The sequence below is a fragment of the Notechis scutatus genome, chromosome Z (assembly GCF_049901735.1).
Source record: "Notechis scutatus isolate UNSWTSFEM ecotype Mainland chromosome Z, rNotScu1.2, whole genome shotgun sequence".
In the NCBI taxonomy this organism is placed as follows: Eukaryota; Metazoa; Chordata; class Lepidosauria; order Squamata; family Elapidae; genus Notechis; species Notechis scutatus.
Window position 1 is genome coordinate 118,124,064 of NC_142025.1, and position 20,898 is coordinate 118,144,961.

Consider the following 20,898-nt stretch of genomic DNA (forward strand, 5'->3'; position numbering starts at 1 on the left):
TTAGAAAGATTATAGATGGGTAGAAGATTAGATAGATTAGATAGATAGATAGATAGATAGATAGATAGATAGATAGATAGATAGATAGATAGATAGATAGATAGATAGATAGATGAGAGAGAAATTAGAAAGATTGTAGATGGATAGAAGATAGATAGATAGATAGATAGATAGATAGATAGATAGATAGATAGATAGATAGATAGATAGATAGATAGATAGACAGGCAGGCAGGCAGGCAGGCAGACTGATAGATGGACAGAATGGATAGATAGATAAATGATTAGAGAGAGACCGACCATAGACACAGGTAGGTAGGTAGATGATAGGCACAGATAGGCAAGCTGACAAAAATGAACAGATAATGGATGGATAGATACATAGATGAAATAGAATAGATATAGATAAATACATAGATGATAGAGATGGTAGATAGCTAGATAAGAGATTTATTAGATGATAGATGATAGGCAGACAGACTGATGGTTGAGAATGATAGATAAATGATTAGAGAGAGAAATACCGTATTTCACACACTCACACACACAGATTAGACAGACAGAGATGGACAGATAAGAGATAATAGGTGATGGATAGATAAATGATGAATATATAGATTGATAGATAATAGATAAATAGGATAGATGGACAGATAAGATAATAGAGGGATAGAGGGATCAATGAGTGACAGAAGATAGAAAGGTATAGATGGGAGAGAGAGATGATAAACAACCCGAGAGAGAGAGAGAGAGAGAGAGAGATAAATGACAGACACGAAAAGAGACGGTGGCTAGATCTACAGGACACAGCATTCCCCTTTGAGAAAGAATAAACCCCTCATTTCATTCCTGAGCTGCCCAAATATTCTCTTTTACAGATATTCCAACAGTTAAAAAAGAGGAAGCCAGCCCTCTGCCGCCCCCTAATGGTGGCGATCGGCGCCACTTCGGAAGGCGCGCCACCTGATTTCTGGGAAGGATGAAAAAGCCACGAAGAAATGGAATCGGGCGGGGGCAGATGGGGCGGACCGGAGGGAGAACAGGCGGGGGCTGGGCGCCAGCTGACTCCTCGAGATCCGCTGCTTTTTGTTTGTGTGTTTTAAACATCGGCAGGCAGGAAGAAGAGAAGGAGAAAGAGAAGGAAAGAAAAGAAGAAGAGGAGCGCGGTCAGGTACACGACTTTTTCCTCCCCCGAAGTGTCTTAAACTCTTTTTTTGTTGCTTTTAAAAAAAAAAAGTTTAGTTACTTTTTACGCAAACGGGAACGATTTATTTCTTTATTTATTATTTTTTGGTTTGCTCGCGAGCACAATCGATTTGCCTTTTTTTTTTTTTTTTTTTTTGCAAACGGGCAGGATTTTTGTTAATTTTTAATTTTATTTTTTGAAGACGGGCATAATTTAATGTTTTTTTCCCCCATGCAAATATTGCATCCGCCCGTCCGATGCTCTCTCTCTCTCTCGTCTTGCGGGATACGTTGCCTCGGTCTATGGTGGTGCTTGTTTATTATTGTTGCGGTGGTTGTTGTTATCATCTCTTTTATTCATTAAACATGAAACACAATCAATTGAACATTTAAAAATGTATCACAAATACCAGTGACTGGCTCTGATGGTTGGTACGGGTTGCTGCCAGCGTCCTAGATATCAACCAAAGAACTTTCTTAAAATGTACGGTGTTCTGATTACTATTACCCTGTTTCTCCAACAATACGGCCTCCCCCAATAGGAAGTACCAGCATGTTTTATAAGCATAAAATGAAATTAAGCCCCTCCCCCCCAAATTAAGGCCTATATTAAAACATGCAAAATGGGGGGGAATGGTGGGGGGGGGCTTGCTGTTAGGAAGTATTTTTGTTGCACACCCTGATATGGTGCTGCTTGCGTTGACCCCATACGAAGTGCCCCCCCAACGCCGAGGTCAACATCCAAGCCGTGGCCACCCGCCCACCCAAAGATGCAAGGGAGGGGAATTAAGTCAAATTACTACTTCTATTACTATTATTATTATCTTTTATTCATTAAACATGAAATTGAGTGAACTGAACATTTAAAAATGTATCACAAATATTATCTTTTGTTCATTAAACATAAAATTGAGTGAACTGAACATTTAAAAATGTATCACTATTATTATTATTATTAATAATAATAATAATAATAACTTTTATTAAACATGAAACTCAGTCAACTGAACATTCAAAAATGTATCACAATTATTATTATTATTATTATTATTATTATTATTATTATTATTATTATTATTATTATTATTATTATTATTATTATTATTATTAATAACTTTTATTAAACATGAAACTCAGTCAACTGAACATTCAAAAATGTATCATGTACATTTTAAGGAGATACTTGGTTGATACCTAGCATGCTGGCAGCAATCCATATCAACCATCACACCAGTCAATGATATATGTGATATTATTAATATTATTCATCACACAGTCAGGCAGATGTTCAGACTGGGTTTGGCATTTTTGTTTATCTATCGAATCCTTCCCAAGGACCTGGGATTGGCTGATTGGGATGTTTGATGGTAGCATAGACCATAGTAGTACAGACTATGGTCGCAGAATGGAAGCTGTCTCCAGTAAAGCTGCCGTTTGTAACTGACTGGTGGTGAATTTGTCAATGCCGATGGGGTTCAAGGGTGTCTCCAGTTGTTTTGCGACTGCACCCAAGGCGCCTATTACTATTAGGGCTAGCCTTGCTTGCCTTTGCCACCGTTGTTCTATTTCTATTTGCAGGTATTCGTATTTTCTTAACTTCTCCAGTTCTTTCTCTTCTATTCTGCTTTATTGTTGTTGTTGTCGATTTAATCTTCAATTCAAGTCACACTTTGGGACTCATAAAAAAACTTAACAGTTTAAGGCCTAACCAAGGACCTAACACCTACCGTATTAAGGTAGCGTCTGAATAATATAGGCAATTCCAAATTATTATAAAGTCAGAATTATTATTCTTATTTCAGATTTAATCTTCCATTCGACTGACAGTCTGGAACTGGTTCAAACTTAACAGTTCAAGGCCTAACCAAGGACCTAAGAACAATGAAGCATCTGAGTCTATGGGCAAGGTGTTTTTTGGCAAAGTCAGAATATTCGGATCTCATAAGTTCAAAATGTCCATGTATCATCATCTTCTCCTTCTCCTAATTCTCCTCCTCCCCCTCCCCCCTCCTTATTCTTCTACGATGATGGTGGTGGTGATATTATTATTATTATTATTATTACTGTTTTTTTAATTATTATTTTTCCTCCTCTGCTGGCCTACTCCTTAATATGTCTGTCTGTCTGGCTGGCTGTCTCTCTCTCTCTCTCTCTCTCTCTCTGGGTGTGTGGGTGTGTGTCTATCTCTCATTTATTTATTTGAAATCTTTTTTGCTTACTTTGTACAGGAGGTGCTTCTCTCATATCTCATATTTCTGAGATTAGTGGAAGTTCAACAAAGAAACATCTTGTGTGGATTGTGTGCTTTTTTTCATTGAAGCTTCCTTGATGTCTCTTTTCTCTCTAGCTCTTGTCTGCTTGGAAGTTATTTCCAAATCTGGATTGTTTGTTTGTTTGTTTTTAAGAATCAGCTTTCCATCTGCTCTTCTCTCAGGCTTTTATTTCATTTCAATTTTAAATTTCTGTGTCCACCTCGCGTGTGTGAGCGGTTTGCAACGGCCACATACATACATACACCATCTAAAGGCATGAATAAAAAGCACAGCTTAAAAGAGCAAGATTACAAACAAGTTAAAACTTAAAAAAAAAAGAAGTTTTAAAAGTTTTTGCGTGCATCAAAGTTCATTCAAACTTGCTCATTTATATGGGGTAGTTGTTCTATTTCTATTTGCAGGTATTCGTATTTTCTTAACTTCTCCAGTTCTTTCTCTTCTATTCTGCTTTATTGTTGTTGTTGTCGATTTAATCTTCACTTCAAGTCACACTTTGGGACTCATAAAAAAACTTAACCGTTTAAGGCCTAACCAAGGACCTAACACCTACCATATTAAGGTAGCGTCTGAATAATATAGGCGATTCCAAATTATTATAAAGTCAGAATTATTATTCTTATTTCAGATTTAATCTTCCATTCGATTGACAGTCTGGAACTGGTTCAAACTTAACAGTTCAAGGCCTAACCAAGGACCTAAGAACAATTAAGCATCTGAGTCTATAGGCAATTCCGAGTAAGGTGTTTTTTTTGGCAAAGTCAGAATATTCAGATCTCATAAGTTCAAAATGTCCATGTATCATCATCTTCTCCTTCTCCTTCTCCTTCTTCTCCTTCTCCTTCTTCTCCTTCTTCTCCTTCTTCTCCTCCTCCTCCTCCTCCTTCTCCTCCTCCCCCTCCTCCCTCCTTATTCTTCTACGATGATGGTGGTGGTGATATTATTATTATTATTATTATTATTATTATTATTATTATTATTATTTCTAAGTTGCTTCCCCAGTTTATTTATTTATTTATTTATTTGATTTGCCAATTGTTTACAAGATAATAAGTATAAGTGTATACATAGTTGTGAATACATGAAATGGGTACATATAAGAAAAATAAAAGAATAAGAGAAACAATAGGACAGGGACGGTAGGCACGATGGTGCGCTATGCACGCCCCCTACAGACCTCTTAGGAAAGGGGTGAGGTCAATAGTAGACAGTCTAAGGTTAAAGTTTTTGGGGTTTGGGGAAGAGACTACAGAGTCGGGTAGAGTATTCCAGACATTGACCACTCTATTGCTGAAGTCGTATTTCCTGCAATCAAGTTTGGTGCAAAAGACTGGGTGGAAGGGACAGGTGTCCAAGTTAAAGCAGACTTTTGCAGAATAGCGAAAATCCATCCAGTTTTATTTATTTATTTATTCATTCATTCATCTTGATATCCACCGAAGACATTTTATTGACTTAACACAAGCTCCTTTTTACACCATCCATCTCAGCAAGAAGCTTTCTGGGTTTGAAACATTCTTTATGGTATTTTATGTTTTCTTTCCTCCACAATGTTTTTTTTTTTTGTCACTGCTTCATTTTCCCTCTGGTTTAAGTATTTTTTTAATTATTATTTTTCCTCCTCTGCTGGCCTACTCCTTAATGTATCTGTCTGTCTGTCTGTCTGTCTGTCTGTCTGTCTCTCTCTCTCTCTCTCTCTCTCTCTCTCTCTGGGTGTGTGGGTGTGTGTCTATCTCTCGTTTATTTATTTGAAATCTTTTTTGCTTACTTTATACAGGAGGTGCTTCTCTCATATCTCACATTTCTGAGATTAGTGGAAGTTCAACAAAGAAACATCTTGTATGGGTTGTGGGTTTTTTTTATTGAAGCTTCCTTGATGTCTTTTTTTTCCTCTAGCTCTTGTCTGCTTGGAAGTTATTTCCAAATCTGGATTGTTTGTTTGTTTGTTTGTTTTTAAGAATCAGCTTTCCATCTGCTCTTCTCTCAGGCTTTTATTTCATTTCAATTTTAAATTTCTGCGTCCACCTCGCCTGTGTGAGCGGTTTGCAACAGCCACATACATAAATACATACATACATACACCATCTAAAGGCATGAATAAAAAGCACAGCTTAAAAGAGCAAGATTACAAACAAGTTAAAACTTTTTTAAAAAAAGAAGTTTTAAAAGTTTTTACGTGCATCAAAGTTCATTCAAACTTGCTCATTTATATGGGGTAGTCCTCGACTTACGACCACAAAGGAGCCCCCCAAAATTTATGTCGTTAAGCGAGACGGTTAAGTGAATTTTGTCCCATTTTGCAAACTTTCTTGCCACAGTTGTTCAGTTAACTAACCCAGTTTTTAAGTGAATCCAGCTTCCTCATTGAGTTTGCATGTCAAAAAAGAGGTTCACATGACACCGTCATAACTGTGAGTCAGTTGCCGAGCACCTGAATTTCAATCACGCGGCTGTGGGGATGCTGCAACAGTGTGAAAAATGCTCCAAAGTCGCAGTTTTTCGATGCCATTGTAACTTTGAACGGTCACTAAATGAACTGTTGTAAGTCGAGGACTAGCTGTGGTTGGTGGAAGAGGGGTTTTCTTGAAAAGAGATTGGTATTAAATGGGATGGAGCACGGATAAACATTTGATTGTACGTTAGTTCGGGATTTTTCATCAATACAATTCACAGCCCCAATAGTAAATAATGAATCCTTATTAGTGGGGGAAAGTTTAGCCATCGCTAAAATTTTGTCTGTCCTGGGCCTCTTCTCTAAACAGGTTCAGAGATTATTTCTATAATTCTGCTTTCCCAAATTTGGAGATAAAAACAGAACGAAGAGCGATCTGTCCTTCTGCTAAAGTAGGGCAGCTTTTTCTAGAAGCCCCCCGAAATACGTGCCTTGTATCTCCTTATTAACCCAAATGGTAGGCAATTGAAGAGGCTTCCAATAAAATGAAACATCTGGACTTCAGGGTTAAGACGAAGGTTCCTTGGTGCTCTCTGACCTGGTTTCTTTTCTCACGGATGTTTCATGACCCAACTAAGCAGGAGGGTTGGACTAGAACAGTGGTCGCCAACCAGTGAGCTGGGGACCACTGGTGGTCCATGAGAAAATTTTGTTGGTCCGCAGAGAAAGATCACCCCCAAAGCAATTAATCCAGGCTGCGTGGGAACACAAGGCTTGCGTCTCTTGCATTGCGTACAACACGAGGTAGTGAGGGGAGGGGGAAAGGGCGGAGGGGGGACTTGCCCCACTCGCCCCGATGCCTCGCCTGGCCACCGGGCTGCTTCTTTCCGCTTCTTTCTTCTTCTGCTTCTGGCTGCACGCAAGGAAAGCAGCAAAGTCTTCTTTCTCTCCCCAAACTCCACCAGAAACGAGTCTTTGGGACCCTGCAAGGCCTCCTGCTCCAAGAGGCTGTGCCATTCTGGCGGCGTTTGGGGGAGAGAAAGAAAGACTTCTGCTGCTTCTGCTGCTTTCCTTGCATGAAGCCAAAAGTCTCTCTCTCTCTCTCTCTCTCTCTCCCTGAGAACGGAGCTGGAGACGGTATCCTGAGATCCCAAATAAAGAATGATCGACCGGTAGGAAAACGGGGTGGGGGATTTTCCTGCAGACTTTTTGGGCGACTTTCCCAGGGTCTCTGGTGCGCGGGATTGAAAATTATGAGTTTGGTGGTCCCTGAGGTCTAAAAGGTTAGTGACCCCTGGACTAGAAGATCTCCAAGGTAACTTCCTACTCTGTTATTCTATTCTATTCTAAATTAAGTGTTAGAGGGGAGTGGGGTTTATGGAGAGGAGGAGGAAGAAGAAGAAGAGGGGGGAGAAGGAAGAGGAGGGAAAGGATGTATGGGTCATTGGTGTTCTCTGAGCTTTGTGGTTTCCTTGCAGATGTTTCACGACTCAACTAGGGAACATCGTCAGTGCTACAGGGGAGAGGAGGAGGAGGAGGGGGAAGAAGAAGAGGAGGAGGAGGAGGAGAAATCTGCATATAATTACAGATACCGTGTTTTCCCAAAAATAAGACCGTCCCTTATATTACTTTTTTTTTGCCACCAAAAAATCCACCAGGTCTTATTTTTGGGAGATGTCATCCACTGACTAACCTCACTTGCGTGCATTGCCCACTTTTCGCCATCAGAGGCCTTCAGGAGCTGCTTCTGTGGCCGGCAAGGCTTTCCTGAAGGCCTCTGCAGCCGATAATGGACCTCTGGATCGATCCTGAGCTTTGTTACCAGCTCCAGAGGCCTTCAGGAAAGCCTTGCCAGCCTTGCCGGCTGCCGAAGAAATGGGCTGGCAAGGCAGGTGTCGGTGTGTGTGAGGCCTGGCTACAACTGCCCAAAGGTAAGTAGTAGGGCAGCTCCATCCCCACTCTAGCTTAATTTTTACCCCTCTACTCTGGAGTGGGCGGGATTGTAATTAGGCCTTACTTTGGGTGTAGGGCTTATATTGGACGCACATGTAAAAATCAAGCTAGGGCTTATTTTCAGGGTAGGTCATATTTTCAGAGAAACAGAGTAGTTCTCGACTTACGGCCAGAATTGAGACTAGAATTCCCATCATTAAGCAGGGCCATTGCTAAGTGAGTCGTGCCCAGTCTTATGACATTTTTGGCCATCTTTTTTGAGCGTAATAGTTGTTAACCACACAGCAATGATAACTACAAATTTAAAAATAGATAATAAAATTAAACTAAAAAAAATAAGAAGATAAAATAAGAAAAGAACTTGTGGAAATATCAAGCCCTCTCTGGTCATGTTTTCCCCCCATCTTGTCGTAAGTTTGAACAGTCACGAGATGAATGGTCGTATGTTGAGGACTTACCTGCATTGTCTCTTTTTCTCCTTTTGGCTCTTCCTCATAGATGGCGACCTCCAAACGAGGGATTAGATCCACTCGGAAACTCCGAGACTGGACTGTGGAGCAGGTGGAGAGCGGGAAATTCCAAGGTTTGGTTTGGGATGACCCGCCAGCCAAAACGATGTTCCGTATCCCATGGAAACACGCCGGAAAGCAGGAATTCCGGCAGGAAGAAGACGCCGGTTTTTTCAAGGTGCCGAGCTTGTAGAGTGGGTACAAATGGGAGGTTGGGAATTTGTGAGTGTCAAAAAGCAGTCGTAGTTATGACAAAAACTTGACTGTTACGTAAACAGAATGCGAGCCGGCTGTGTGCCGCAGCAGCCAAAAAAGCCAATGCTATCCTAGGCTGCATTAACAGAGGGATAGAATCAAGATCATGTGAAGTGTTTAATATCGCTTTTTATAATGCCTTGGTAAGGCCACACTTGAATTCTGCATCCAGTTCTGGTCACCACAATACAAAAAAGATGTTGAGACTCTTGAAGAGAGAAGAGCAACGGAGATAATTAAGGGACTAGAGCAGGGTGGGCAAACTTTTTGGCTCGGGGCGCATTGACTTTTAAAATTTGACAGACGGGCCGGGTCAGCACAAGATTTTTTGGGAATCGCCCCCCTTCCCCCTTCTCCTCCTTCCCCTCCCCTCGGAGGACCCCTGGGTCAGGAGTTGCTACCGCTGGCGCGGCTCCGTGCGGCTCCAGTCCCGCGTTGCCTCGGGAAGGAAAGGCAAAAGGAAGAGCGCGGCGGTGCTTTGCAATGGGAGCAGTGGCACCGGAGGCTCAGGCTCAGCGGCTCCTGGTTTTGCCTTTTCCTTCCCAAGGCAACGCGGGACTGGAGCTGCATGGAGCTGCGCCGGCGGTAGCAACTCCTGACAGCCCCAGCCGGACACCTGAGCGGAGCCGGGCGAAACTGCCTGTTGCTGCTGCCGGAGCACCGCGGGTCGCCTCCTCCAAGCAGCCTGCCCGCCCACGGAGCTTCCCCTCTGCCGCGGCTCGGGGCCAGGCGCGAGCGCCCGCGAAGTTAAAGGAAGCCGAAAGTTGCTGGGAAGTTGCTCGGGTGCTGGGAGCAGGCTTTTAAAGTGCCGCCCGAGCAAAGTTTAAGCAGCCTGCCCGCCCGCCGGGCGAACCCTTCCGCTCCTTGGCGGGAAGGCGCTCCAGCCTGCAAACTTTGCCTTTGCAAAGCCCTGGAAGCCCTGGAAACCCGGAGCAACTTCCAGAAACTTTCGGCCGTTTTAACTCGCGGGCGCTCGCGCCTGGCGGAGGGGAAGCCCGGGCCTCCTCAAGCAGTCCGCCCGCCTGCCCACCGGGCTTCCCTTGCGCCACGCAGCTCGGGGCCAGGCGCGACACCCGCGAATTAAAAGGAAGCCGAAAGTTGCTGGGAAGTTGCTCGGGTGCTGGGAGCAGGCTTTTAAAGTGCCGCCTGAGCGGCTTCATTTTTAACTCGCGGGCGCTCACACCTCGCCCGAGCCGCACAGCACAGCCGCTCCAAGCAGCCCGCCCGCCCGCCGGGCGAGCCTCCTGCTCCTTGGCGGAAGATGCTCCAGCCTGCAAACTTTGCCTTTGCAAAGCCCTGGAAGCCCCAGAAAACCGAGCAACTTCCAGCAACTTTCCGCCGTTTTAACTCGCGGGCGCTCGCGCCTGCGCCCGAGCCGCACGAGCGGAGGGAAGCCCGGAGCCCGCGGGTCGCCTCCTCAAGCAGCCCGCCTGCCCGCCCGCCCGCTGGGCTTCCCCTCCGCCCGCGCGGCTCGGAGGCCAGGCGCAGCGCCCGTGAGTTAAAGCGAAGCGGAAAAGTTGCTGGGAAGTTGCTCGGGTGCTGGGAGCAGGCTTTTAAAGTGCCGCCCGAGCAGGACCGCCGAGCCGGGAAGCGGGGCACCAAGCCAGGGCAAGGCTCCACCAGCAGTGGCCTAACTTTAGGTGGCTCCAAGCAGCCCGCCCGCCCGCCGGGTGGAACCCTTCCGCTCCTCGGCGGGAAGGCGCTCAGACTGCAAGCTTTGCCTTTGCAAAGTTTAAGCCTGAAGCCCCGGGAAAAAAGGGGGCATCGGCGGGGACTCACCTTCGGAGAGGTCGCACTCGAAGGTGATTTGAACTCCCAGCCAAGGCCTTTGCAAATTTCTTTTCTTTCCTACCCCTAGATCGGTCCGCACTGTTTTGCAGCTTTGGGGCCACGCGGCACAGGGCAATACGCCACGCCCAGCAATTCTTTTTCAGGGGCGGGCGGATTGGACAGACCAATGGCAGCGATTTTTTTTTCAGGGGTGGGCCGCATTGGACAGACCAACGGGCCGGATGTGGCCCGCGGGCCATAGTTTGCCCACCCCTGGACTAGAGGATAAAACACAGGAAGAACGGTTGCAGGAATTGGGGATGTGTAGTTTAACGAAAAGAAGGACCAGGGGGGACATGATAGCAGCTTTCCAGTATTTGAGGGGCTGCCCCAAAGAAGAGGGGGGTTAAATTGCTCTCCAAAACACCTGAAGGCCAGACAAGGAATAATGGATGGAAACTTAGCAAGGAGAGATCCAGTCTAGAATTAAGGAGAAATTAAAGAGATTGAAAATAATCCATCAGTGGAATGGCTTGGCTGCAGAAGTGATGGGTGCTCCATCACTGGAGGTTTTAGAAGAAGAAATTGGACAACCATTTGTCTGAATTGGTCTAGGGTTTCCTACTTGAGCAGGGGGTTGGACTAGAAGACCTCCAAGGTCCCATCCAATCATTTTTTTTCATCTATGTATTTATCTTCATTTGGATCTGACTGTCTATCTCTATCTATCTATCTCTATCTATCAGATAGATAGATAGATAGATAGATAGATAGATAGATAGATAGATAGATAGATAGATAGATGATGGTAGATAGATAGATAGATAGATAGATAGATAGATAGATAGATAGATAGATAGATAGATAGAAACATGGGAGGTAGGTAGAGATAGAGATAGATAGATAGATAGATAGATAGATAGATAGATAGATAGATAGATAGAAACATGGGAGGTAGGTAGAGATAGAGATAGATAGATAGATAGATAGATAGATAGATAGATAGATAGATAGATAGATAGATAGATAGATAGATAGATAGATAGATAGATAGATATAGAGAGAGAGAGAGAGAGAGAGACAGACAGACAGACAGACAGACAGACAGATATAGATTAAATAGATTAGGTAGGTAGGTAGATAGACACAGACAGACAGACAGACAGATAAATTAAATAGATTAGATAGATAGATAGATAGATAGATAGATAGATAGATAGATAGATAGATAGATAGATAGATAGACAGACAGACAGACAGACAGACAGACAGACAGACAGACGGACAGATAGATAGACAGACAGAGATAGATAGATAGATAGATAGATAGATAGATAGATAGATAGATAGACAGACAGACAGACAGACAGACAGACAAGATATAGATTAGGTAGGTAGGTAGATAGACACAGACAGACAGATAGATAAATTAAATAGATTAGATAGATAGATAGATAGATGATAGATAGATAGATAGATAGATAGATAGATAGATAGATAGATAGATAGATAGATAGACAGACAGACAGACAGACAGACAGACACAGATAGAGAGATAGACAGACACAGATAGAGAGATAGATATATAGAGACAGATAGAGATAGAGAGATATGGGGAGATAGAGAGATACAGATAGAGACAGGCAGGTCAGCTGTTCTTTTCATTTGAACATGTGACAAACCTGTCACCCCCACTTCCCCCCCCGGTGGGTCTTTTTCCCTCCAACCCATAATCCTAGGCAAACTAGCTGGAAGACTTTAGCCCAGTCATCAGGAGGTGGCGAGTTCTAGTTCTGTCTTAGGCACAAAAGCCATCTGGGTGATTTTGGGCCAATGACCAGGAGATGAGGAGTTCTAGTCCCGCCTTAGGATTGAAAGCCAATAGGTGGCTTTGGGCCAGTCCCCAAGAGAGTTCTATTCTAAGATGAGCCATGAAAGCTGGCTGGGTAACTTTGGGACAATCAGTAGGTGACTGCGTGTTCTAGTCCTGCCTCAGGCATGAAAGCCGGCTAGGCGACTTTGAAACAAGTCCCTCTGGGTCTCAGCCTGGCCCACCTCACAGGGTTGCGCCTCACAGCATTGTAGGGAAAATAGAAAGAAGAAGGAAGATCAGAAAAGTTGACCACCTTGGAGTCACTTATAAAGGAAGAATTTTGATTGATAAGAGAGAGAGAGAAAGGAAAGAAAGGAAGGAAGGAAGGAAGGAAGGAAGGAAGGAAGGAAGGAAGGAAGGAAGGAAGGAAGGAAGGAAAGAAAGAAAGAAAGAAAGAAAGAAAGAAAGAAAGAAAGAAAGAAAGAAAGAAAGAAAGAAAGAAAGAAAAAGAAGGAAGGAAGGAAAAGGAAGAAAGAAAGAAAGAAAGAAAGAAAGAAAGAAAGAAAGAAAGAAAGAAAGAAAGAAAAAGAGAAAGAAAAAGAGAAAGAAAGAAGGTAAATATTTTTTTTCCTTTCCTTAGGCCTGGGCTATCTACAAAGGAAAGTACAACCCTGGAGAATCCAACCCAGCCACTTGGAAAACCCGTGTCCGCTGCGCTTTGAGCAAAAGTCCTGAGTTCGAGGAAGTGCCGTCCCGTTCCCGGCTGGACGTCTCGGAGCCTTACAAAGTGTATCGCTTGGTGCCGGTTTTGGAGCAGGTGCTGGGTAAGGAAATGCGCTCGATTCTCTCTTTGCAGAACCTTCCGGGTGCCTTACAGAGCTACGTGGGACTCCAGTTCCCATCAGCCCCAGCCAGCGTGACCCTGAGGGCAATACCAAGCTGGTCCAGGAACATGTCTTGGGGTGCAGGTGGGAGAACCCGGATGTTTTCCACCGATTGATCTCCTCCTCTCTAGGAATTGCAGAATTTGGATATTATTAATTCCATCCGGTATCTCACTTTTCTTCCAGAAAACTTTAGCTGGCCTCCATGGATCCTTGTTACTTTTTGCCTTGCATCCACCTTCCAGATAGGCCAGCCAGGAAAGAAAGCAGCAGGAAGGAAGATTTGAACCCGGGTTTCCCAACCCTGGCCCAGATATTCTGAATTTCTGCATCTCAGCTGGTTCAACCTTGGTGCGACGTGCTGCATTCGAGAAGTAGCAGCCATTTTGAGAGAACAGATTTTAAAGCAGTGTTTTTCAAACTTGGCAGCTTTAAGATGGGTGGACTTCAGCTCCCAGAATTTCCCAGCCAGCGGTGTTTCAAGATGGATGGGCTTCAGTTCCCAGAAATCTTCACCCAGTAGTGCTTTAAGATGGGTGGACTTCAGTTCCCAGAATTCCTCAGACAGTATGCTTTAAAATAAGACTTTAGTTCCCAGAACTCCTTAGCCAACTAGTTTAAGAGGTGAGGACTTCAATTCCCAGAATTCTCTAGCCAGCGTGCCCCGAGATGGGTGGACTTCAACTCCCAGAATTCCCCCGACAATATGCTTTAAGATAGGAAGACTTTAGTTCCCAGAAATCCTTAGGCCCCTTGCTTTAAAAGCTGTGGACTTCAACTCCCAGAATTCTCCAGGCAGCATGCTTTAAAATGGATGGACTTCATTTCCCAGAATGCTTTAAGATGGGTGGACTTCCACTTCCACGCTGCCTGAAGAATTCTGGGAGTTGAAGTCCTTACCTCTTAAAGCAGAGGTTGAGACATACAGCCCAGCCTTCCCGTAATCCTTACTATCTTTTTTCTGACCTGGCCTACCTTGCAGGGTTGTTGGGAAAAACAGGATATGGCATAAATTGGGTTTAAGATCCCGTCTTCTCTTTCTTTCAAGGCAATAAGGTGAAAAGGCAGAATACAAAGCAGGTGAAAATGGATGATTCCGGCAGCCCAGAGGCAGCAAGTCCCCGGAAGGAGAGCAAGCCGCCAGCCAATTCCCTGTTGCTACTGGAAAGGGTAAGGAGCGAAGATGGGGCTGGTTGAGACCCCAGAGGGGAGGCCTGGCCCGGATCCAGCCAAGATAGAGGAGGGGTCTCGCTCTGTCCCCGCGCCACAAGAGAGGAAGGACCATCCGGACTGGAAACAGATCTGCCCCTAGGCCGTGTCTGCTTTAAGAGGCATGGACGTCAACTCCAGTGGCGGGGGGATTCTGGGAGTTGAAGTCCACATGTCTTAAAGCAGCCACAGTGGAGAACTACTGATACAACCTTATAATCTTTCAGGAGATGATTTGCCTTGTTTGGATTCCTCCTCTATCCCTTCTCCTCCTCCTTTTCTTTCTTCTGCTTCATCTCCTCTTTCTCCTTCTCGTTCCCCCTTTTCCCTTTCTCTTTCCCTTCTCCCCCTCCTCTTCTTTCTTCTCCTTCTCCTCCATCTCCTCCTCCACCTTTCTTCTCATTCTACCACTTCTAATCTTTTCCTTTCTCTTCCTTTTCTTCCTCGTCCTTTTCTTTCTTCTCCTCTTTCTCCTTCTTATTCGCTCCCTACATCTTTCCCCTTTTCCTCCTCCCCATCTTTCTCCTCCTTTTCTTTCTCCTCCTTTCTTTCCCACTCTCCTTCTTCTCTTTTCCTTTCTCCTCCTTTCCCCCGTCCTCCTCCTCCTTTTCCCCCGTCCTCCTCCTCCTCCTCCTCCTCCTCCTCCTCCTCCTCCTCCTCCTCCTCCTCCTCCTCCTCCTCCTCCTCCTCCTCCTCCTCCTCCTCCTCCTCCTCTTCTTCTTCTTCCTTGTTATCCTTTTAAAATAGAGATTGGACACTCATTTGTAAAGTTTCCTGCCTGAGTAGGAGGTCAGGTCACCTCCTCCTCCTCCTCTCCCTTTCTAGCACTGATGATGTTCCCTAGTTGGGTAATGAGACGTCAGCAAGACAACCACCCAGCTCAGAGAGCAACCAGGACCCCATAGTCGTCCTCCTCCTCCTCCTCCTCCTCCTCCTCCTCCTCCTCCTCCTCCTCCTCCTCCTCCTCCTCCTCCTCCTCCTCCTCCTCCTCCTCCTCCTCCTCCTCTCTCCCCTTCTAGCACTGATGATGTTCCCTAGTTGGGTAATGAGACGTCAGCAAGACAACCACCCAGCTCAGAAAGCAACCAGGACCCCATAGTCTTCCTCCTCCTCCTCCTCCTCCTCCTCCTCCTCCTCCTCCTCCTCCTCCTCCTCCTCCTCCTCCTCCTCCTCCTCCTCCTCCTCCTCTTCCTCCTCCTCTTCCTCCTCCTCCTCCTCCTCTCCCCTTCTAGCACTGTTGATGTTCCCTAGTTGGGTAATGAGGCGTCAGCAAGACAACCACCCAGCTCAGAGAGCAACCAGGACCCCATAGTCTTCCTCCTCCTCCTCCTCCTCCTCCCTCCTCCTCCTCCTCCTCCTCCTCCTCCTCCTCCTCCTCCTCCTCCTCCTCCTCCTCCTCCTCCTCCTCCTCCTCCTCCTCTTCCTCCTCCTCCCCCCCCCCTCCTCCTCTCCCCTTCTAGCACTGTTGATGTTCCCTAGTTGGGTAATGAGGCGTCAGCAAGACAACCACCCAGCTCAGAGAGCAACCAGGACCCCATAGTCTTCCTCCTCCTCCTCCTCCTCCTCCTCCTCCTCCTCCTCCTCCTCCTCCTCCTCCTCCTCCTCCTCCTCCTCCTCCTCCTCCTCCTCCTCCTCCTCTCCCCTTCTAGCACCGTTGATGTTCCCTAGTTGGGTAATGAGAGGTCAGCAAGACAACCACCCAGCTCAGAGAGCAACCAGGACCCCATAGTCTTCCTCCTCCTCCTCCTCCTCCTCCTCCTCCTCCTCCTCCTCCTCCTCCTCCTCCTCCTCCTCCTCCTCCTCCTCCTCTTCCTCCTCCTCCTCTTCCTCCTCCTCCTCCTCCTCCTCCTCCTCCTCCTCCTCCTCCTCCTCCTCCTCTCCCTTTCTAGCACTGATGATGTTCCCTAGTTGGGTAATGAGGCGTCAGCAAGACAACCACCCAGCTCAGAGAGCAACCAGGACCCCATAGTCTTCCTCCTCCTCCTCCTCCTCCTCCTCCTCCTCCTCCTCCTCCTCCCTCCTCCTCCTCTTCCTCCCCTCCTCCTCCTCTTCCTCCTCCTCCTCCTCCTCCTCCTCCTCCTCCTCCTCCTCCTCCTCCTCCTCCCTCCTCCTCCTCTTCCTCCTCCTCCTCCTCCTCCTCCTCCTCCCTCTTCCTCCTCCTCCTCCTCTTCCTCCTCCTCCTCCTCCTCCTCCTCCTCCTCCTCCTCCTCCTCCTCCCTCCTCCTCCCTCTTCCTCCTCCTCCTCCTCCTCCTCCTCCTCCCTCCTCCTCCTCCTCTTCCTCCTCCTCCTCCTCCTCCTCTCCCCTTCTAGCACTGATGATGTTCCCTAGTTGGGTAATGAGGCGTCAGCAAGACAACCACCCAGCTCAGAGAGCAACCAGGACCCCATAGTCTTCCTCCTCCTCCTCCTCCTCCTCCTCCTCCTCCTCCTCCTCCTCCTCCTCCTCCTCTTCCTCCTCCTCCTCTTCCTCCTCCTCCTCCTCCTCCTCCTCCTCCCTCTCCCCTTCTAGCACTGATGATGTTCCCTAGTTGGGTAATGAGGCGTCAGCAAGACAACCACCCAGCTCAGAAAGCAACCAGGACCCCATAGTCTTCCTCCTCCTCCTCCTCCTCCTCCTCCTCCTCCTCCTCCTCCTCCTCCTCCTCCTCCTCCTCCTCCTCCTCCTCCTCCTCCTCTTCCTCCTCCTCCTCCTCCTCCTCCTCCTCCTCCTCCTCCTCCTCCTCCTCCCTCCTCCTCCTCCTCCTCTTCCTCCTCCTCCTCCTCCTCCTCCTCCTCCTCTTCCTCCTCCTCCTCCTCTCCCCTTCTAGCACTGATGATGTTCCCCTAGTTGGGTAATGAGAGGCGTCAGCAAGACAACCACCCAGCTCAGAGAGCAACCAGGACCCCATAGTCTTCCTCCTCCTCCTCCCTCCTCCTCCTCCTCCTCCTCCTCCTCCTCCCTCCTCCTCCTCCCTCCTCCTCTTCCTCCTCCTCCTCCTCCTCCTCCTCCTCCTCCTCCTCCTCCTCCTCCTCCCTCCTCCTCCTCCTCCTCCTCCTCCTCTTCCTCCTCCTCCTCCTCCCCTCCTCCTCCTCCTCCTCCTCCTCCTCCTCTCCCCTTCTAGCACTGATGATGTTCCCTAGTTGGGTAATGAGGCGTCAGCAAGACAACCACCCAGCTCAGAGAGCAACCAGGACCCCATAGTCTTCCTCCTCCTCCTCCTCCTCCTCCTCCTCCTCCTCCTCCTCCTCCTCCTCCTCCTCCTCCTCCTCCTCCTCCTCCTCCTCCTCCTCCTCTCCCCTTCTAGCACTGATGATGTTCCCTAGTTGGGTAATGAGGCGTCAGCAAGACAACCACCCAGCTCAGAGAGCAACCAGGACCCCATAGTCTTCCTCCTCCTCCTCCTCCTCCTCCTCCTCCTCCTCCTCCTCCTCCTCCTCTCCTCCCCTCCTCCTCCTCCTCCTCCTCCTCCTCCTCCCTCCTCCTCCTCCTCCTCCTCCTCCTCCTCCTCCTCCTCCTCCTCCTCCTCCTCCTCCTCCTCCTCCTCTTCCTCCTCCTCCTCCTCCTCCTCCTCCTCTTCCTCCTCCTCCTCCTCTCCCCTTCTAGCACTGATGATGTTCCCTAGTTGGGTAATGAGGCGTCAGCAAGACAACCACCCAGCTCAGAGAGCAACCAGGACCCCATAGTCTTCCTCCTCTCCTCCTCCTCCTCTCCTCCTCCTCCTCCTCCTCCTCCTCCTCCTCCTCCTCCTCCTCCTCCTCCCTCCTCCTCCTCCTCCTCCTCCTCTCCCCTTCTAGCACTGATGATGTTCCCTAGTTGGGTAATGAGAGCGTCAGCAAGACAACCACCCAGCTCAGAGAGCAACCAGGACCCCATAGTCTTCCTCCTCCTCCTCCTCCTCCTCCTCCTCCTCCTCCTCCTCCTCCTCCTCCAATTTCTGGTTGGGTTTGAAGTTGTACAAAATCTGCTTGCGTTTCTTCCTTCGGCCTGGCTGTTAATGAAGGCAAAGAAGTTGTGTGGAGGAGCTAGGGGGCCTTTTGGCCAGCAGACCAACCACCCTCTCTCTTGGTCCCGCAGGCAGAGACCCCCGCCCCAGAGGTCGTGGCAAGCCACCTGTCCAATGGTTTCAACTTGCCCAACTGCCAGAACAGGGAAGTCAGTCCTCAGGCCGCTGAACCAGGTAGGGGAATGACACACGGTCCCATAAGCAGGGGTGGGATTCTACCGGTTCAGGCAAATCCGTTGCTCTGATCCGTCGCTCCCAACTGGTTCGCTGCAACGAGGAAGTGCGCTTTCCTGTGCTTTTATGCCTCTATTTAGAGCACAGCTGAGTCGCGCGGCAGAGCGGTTTGCTGCGCCTCAGTTGTTTTCTTTACAGAGGCTGCAGCTGAAGGGGAGTATGGGCTTGCCTTTTTTAAACGCAGAGTGCATGCGCACGATCCCTGAGCTGGTTGTTATACCAGTGGAATCCCACCCCTGCCCGTAAGTCGTGGTTTGTGCCCCAGACCCAAGGTGTGGAGGGTTTGTGGCGAGCAGATGGCCCCAAGAAGGTGGGTCTCTTGCCCACAGGAGACATTGCACAGGTAAAATCCTCCCCTTAACGACCACAATTAAGCCCAACATTTCTGTTGCTAAGTTGTTCAGTGAATTCCGCCCTGCTTTACGACCTATCTGGCCACAGTTGTTCAGTGAAACACTGCGGCTGTTAAGTTAGTCACACAGTTGGTATGTGGCTTCCCCACGGACATGGCTTGTCCTAAGGCCGCAGATCGCGTGACACCCCCTTCCCCCCAGGACACCGTGACCGTCATAAACACGAGTCAGTTGACAGGCGTCTGAATTTTGATTGCCTGATGGGTCGTAAGTGTGAAAAACGGCCATAACTCACTTTTTTCAGTGCCGTTGTAACGGTCACTAAGTTAACTGTTGTAAGTCTAGGACTATCCAGACAGGTCATTGACTGAGAAATCATCTATGTGTGAGAACAAAATTCAAAGCGATTCTGAGATCAGGTTTGTCTCTGACTTACGACCAGTCGCTTAGTGACTGTTCAAAGTTACAACGGCACTGAGAAAAGTGACGACCATTTTTCACGTTTACGAAAGCATCCCCGCGGTGACATGATCAAAATTCAGACACAGGTCAACTGACTCATATTTATGATGGTGGCCCGGGGATCACCCGTGTGACTAACTGAGCAACGGCAGTGACTTGTTTAACCACGGTGGTGAGAAGTGTCGTAAAATGGGGCAAAGCAAAACTCACTTAGACAATTTATTGGGCATTTTACCAGAAATATATAGTAGAGAATTGAAATATTTGATTGTAAATGTATTAACAGCAGCTAGAATTGTGTTAGTGAAAAATTGGAAAAATGAGAAAATACCAACGCAGGAGGAAGTCATTAAGAAAATAATGGAATGTGCTGAAATGAGTAAATTGACATTTGAAATTAGAGAACAAGAAGATAAACAATATTACAAGATATAGGATTTATTTTATCAATGGTTAGATAAAAAATATATGGAAATTATATATCTTAGATAACTTTACAATACAAGGATAATAGAATTATACAGGATATAACATAAGGATGTATTATTATCGGATGGATTTATGATGGGGTATTGAATGTTATAATATAAATTAATCCAAAATGTTGAATGCCTCACATAAAATGATGGAATAATAGTTATAGTCAAATAAATGATTAACAATGATAATAATACATACATACATACGTACGTACATACATACATACATACATACATACATACATATATATATATATATATATATATATATATATATATATATATATATATATATATATATATACATATACTAGATGGATAATATGAGAATTTATACAAACTATAAGTGAGGACTATGGAGATGAAGCACAAAAGACTTGTAACCAACCGACACACTGTATGTAACTGGAAGATGGTTTTATGTTTTGTTTGTCTGTTTAAAATAAAAATTTTAATCAAAAAAAAAACTCACTTAAACAAATGTTTTACTTAGCAATGGAAATTTTGCACTTGATTGTGGTTGTAAGTCAAGGGGCCTGTGGTTGGGTGGGGAGCTTCATTGTCCACTTAGAAATCAGCGTTGAATAGCCTCCTTGGAAGTTACTCGCAGTAGATTCCTGCCTGAAATCGATTCTTACCAAAGGAATCACTGCTAGTAGGTAGAGAACTGACGCTTGTGAATCAGTGGGACGTCTCGTTACCCTCATTTGCAGCAAATTAGGTGAGGATAGTGTGGTCATGAGAAAGGGGGTAGATCATTTGGGCTTACCGTTCCTTGTTTCTTTGATTCCCGCAGCGCCGGAAATGAACGAGATTATCACCGTCAGCTTGATGACAAGTCCCAGCCCTGTGATGGGGGCTGCTACTAGACCAACAGGTGAGATCCCAGAGCTGGGAGGATCTTCCTGTGAAGCACAGTTTCTGGACCCTGGTCACTTTAAGACGTGTGGACTTCAACTCCCAGAATTCCCCAGCCACCAGAATATATTACGTCGACTGCATTCCCACTATCTATTAAGAAAATTATCCTATCCAAAAATGCAATGAAAGTAGTTGAACCAATTGTGGCTAAACTACCTTCATCGCATTTTAGGGTAGGATAATTTTCTTAATAGATAGTGGCAGGGGTGGGCTTCACATAATTTAA

General features: G+C 46.6%; 1 protein-coding gene across 2 annotated transcripts in view; it reads left to right on the plus strand.

The window, feature by feature from the left end:
- The first annotated feature begins 955 nt into the window (after window positions 1–955).
- IRF9 (interferon regulatory factor 9) overlaps window positions 956–20,898 on the plus strand; it is a 28,255-nt gene continuing 8,312 nt past the window's right edge. Inside the window, exons 1-6 of one of the 2 annotated variants that reach the window (XM_087947654.1) lie at window positions 956–1,170; window positions 8,298–8,486; window positions 12,787–12,970; window positions 14,079–14,200; window positions 18,295–18,397; window positions 20,548–20,628. In XM_087947654.1, coding sequence (XP_087803780.1) covers window positions 979–1,170; window positions 8,298–8,486; window positions 12,787–12,970; window positions 14,079–14,200; window positions 18,295–18,397; window positions 20,548–20,628 — 871 coding nt within the window. In that variant the 5' untranslated portion in view covers window positions 956–978. The remainder of the gene's footprint in view (window positions 1,171–8,297; window positions 8,487–12,786; window positions 12,971–14,078; window positions 14,201–18,294; window positions 18,398–20,547; window positions 20,629–20,898) is intronic. The other variant, XM_087947655.1, reaches the window with a different exon arrangement.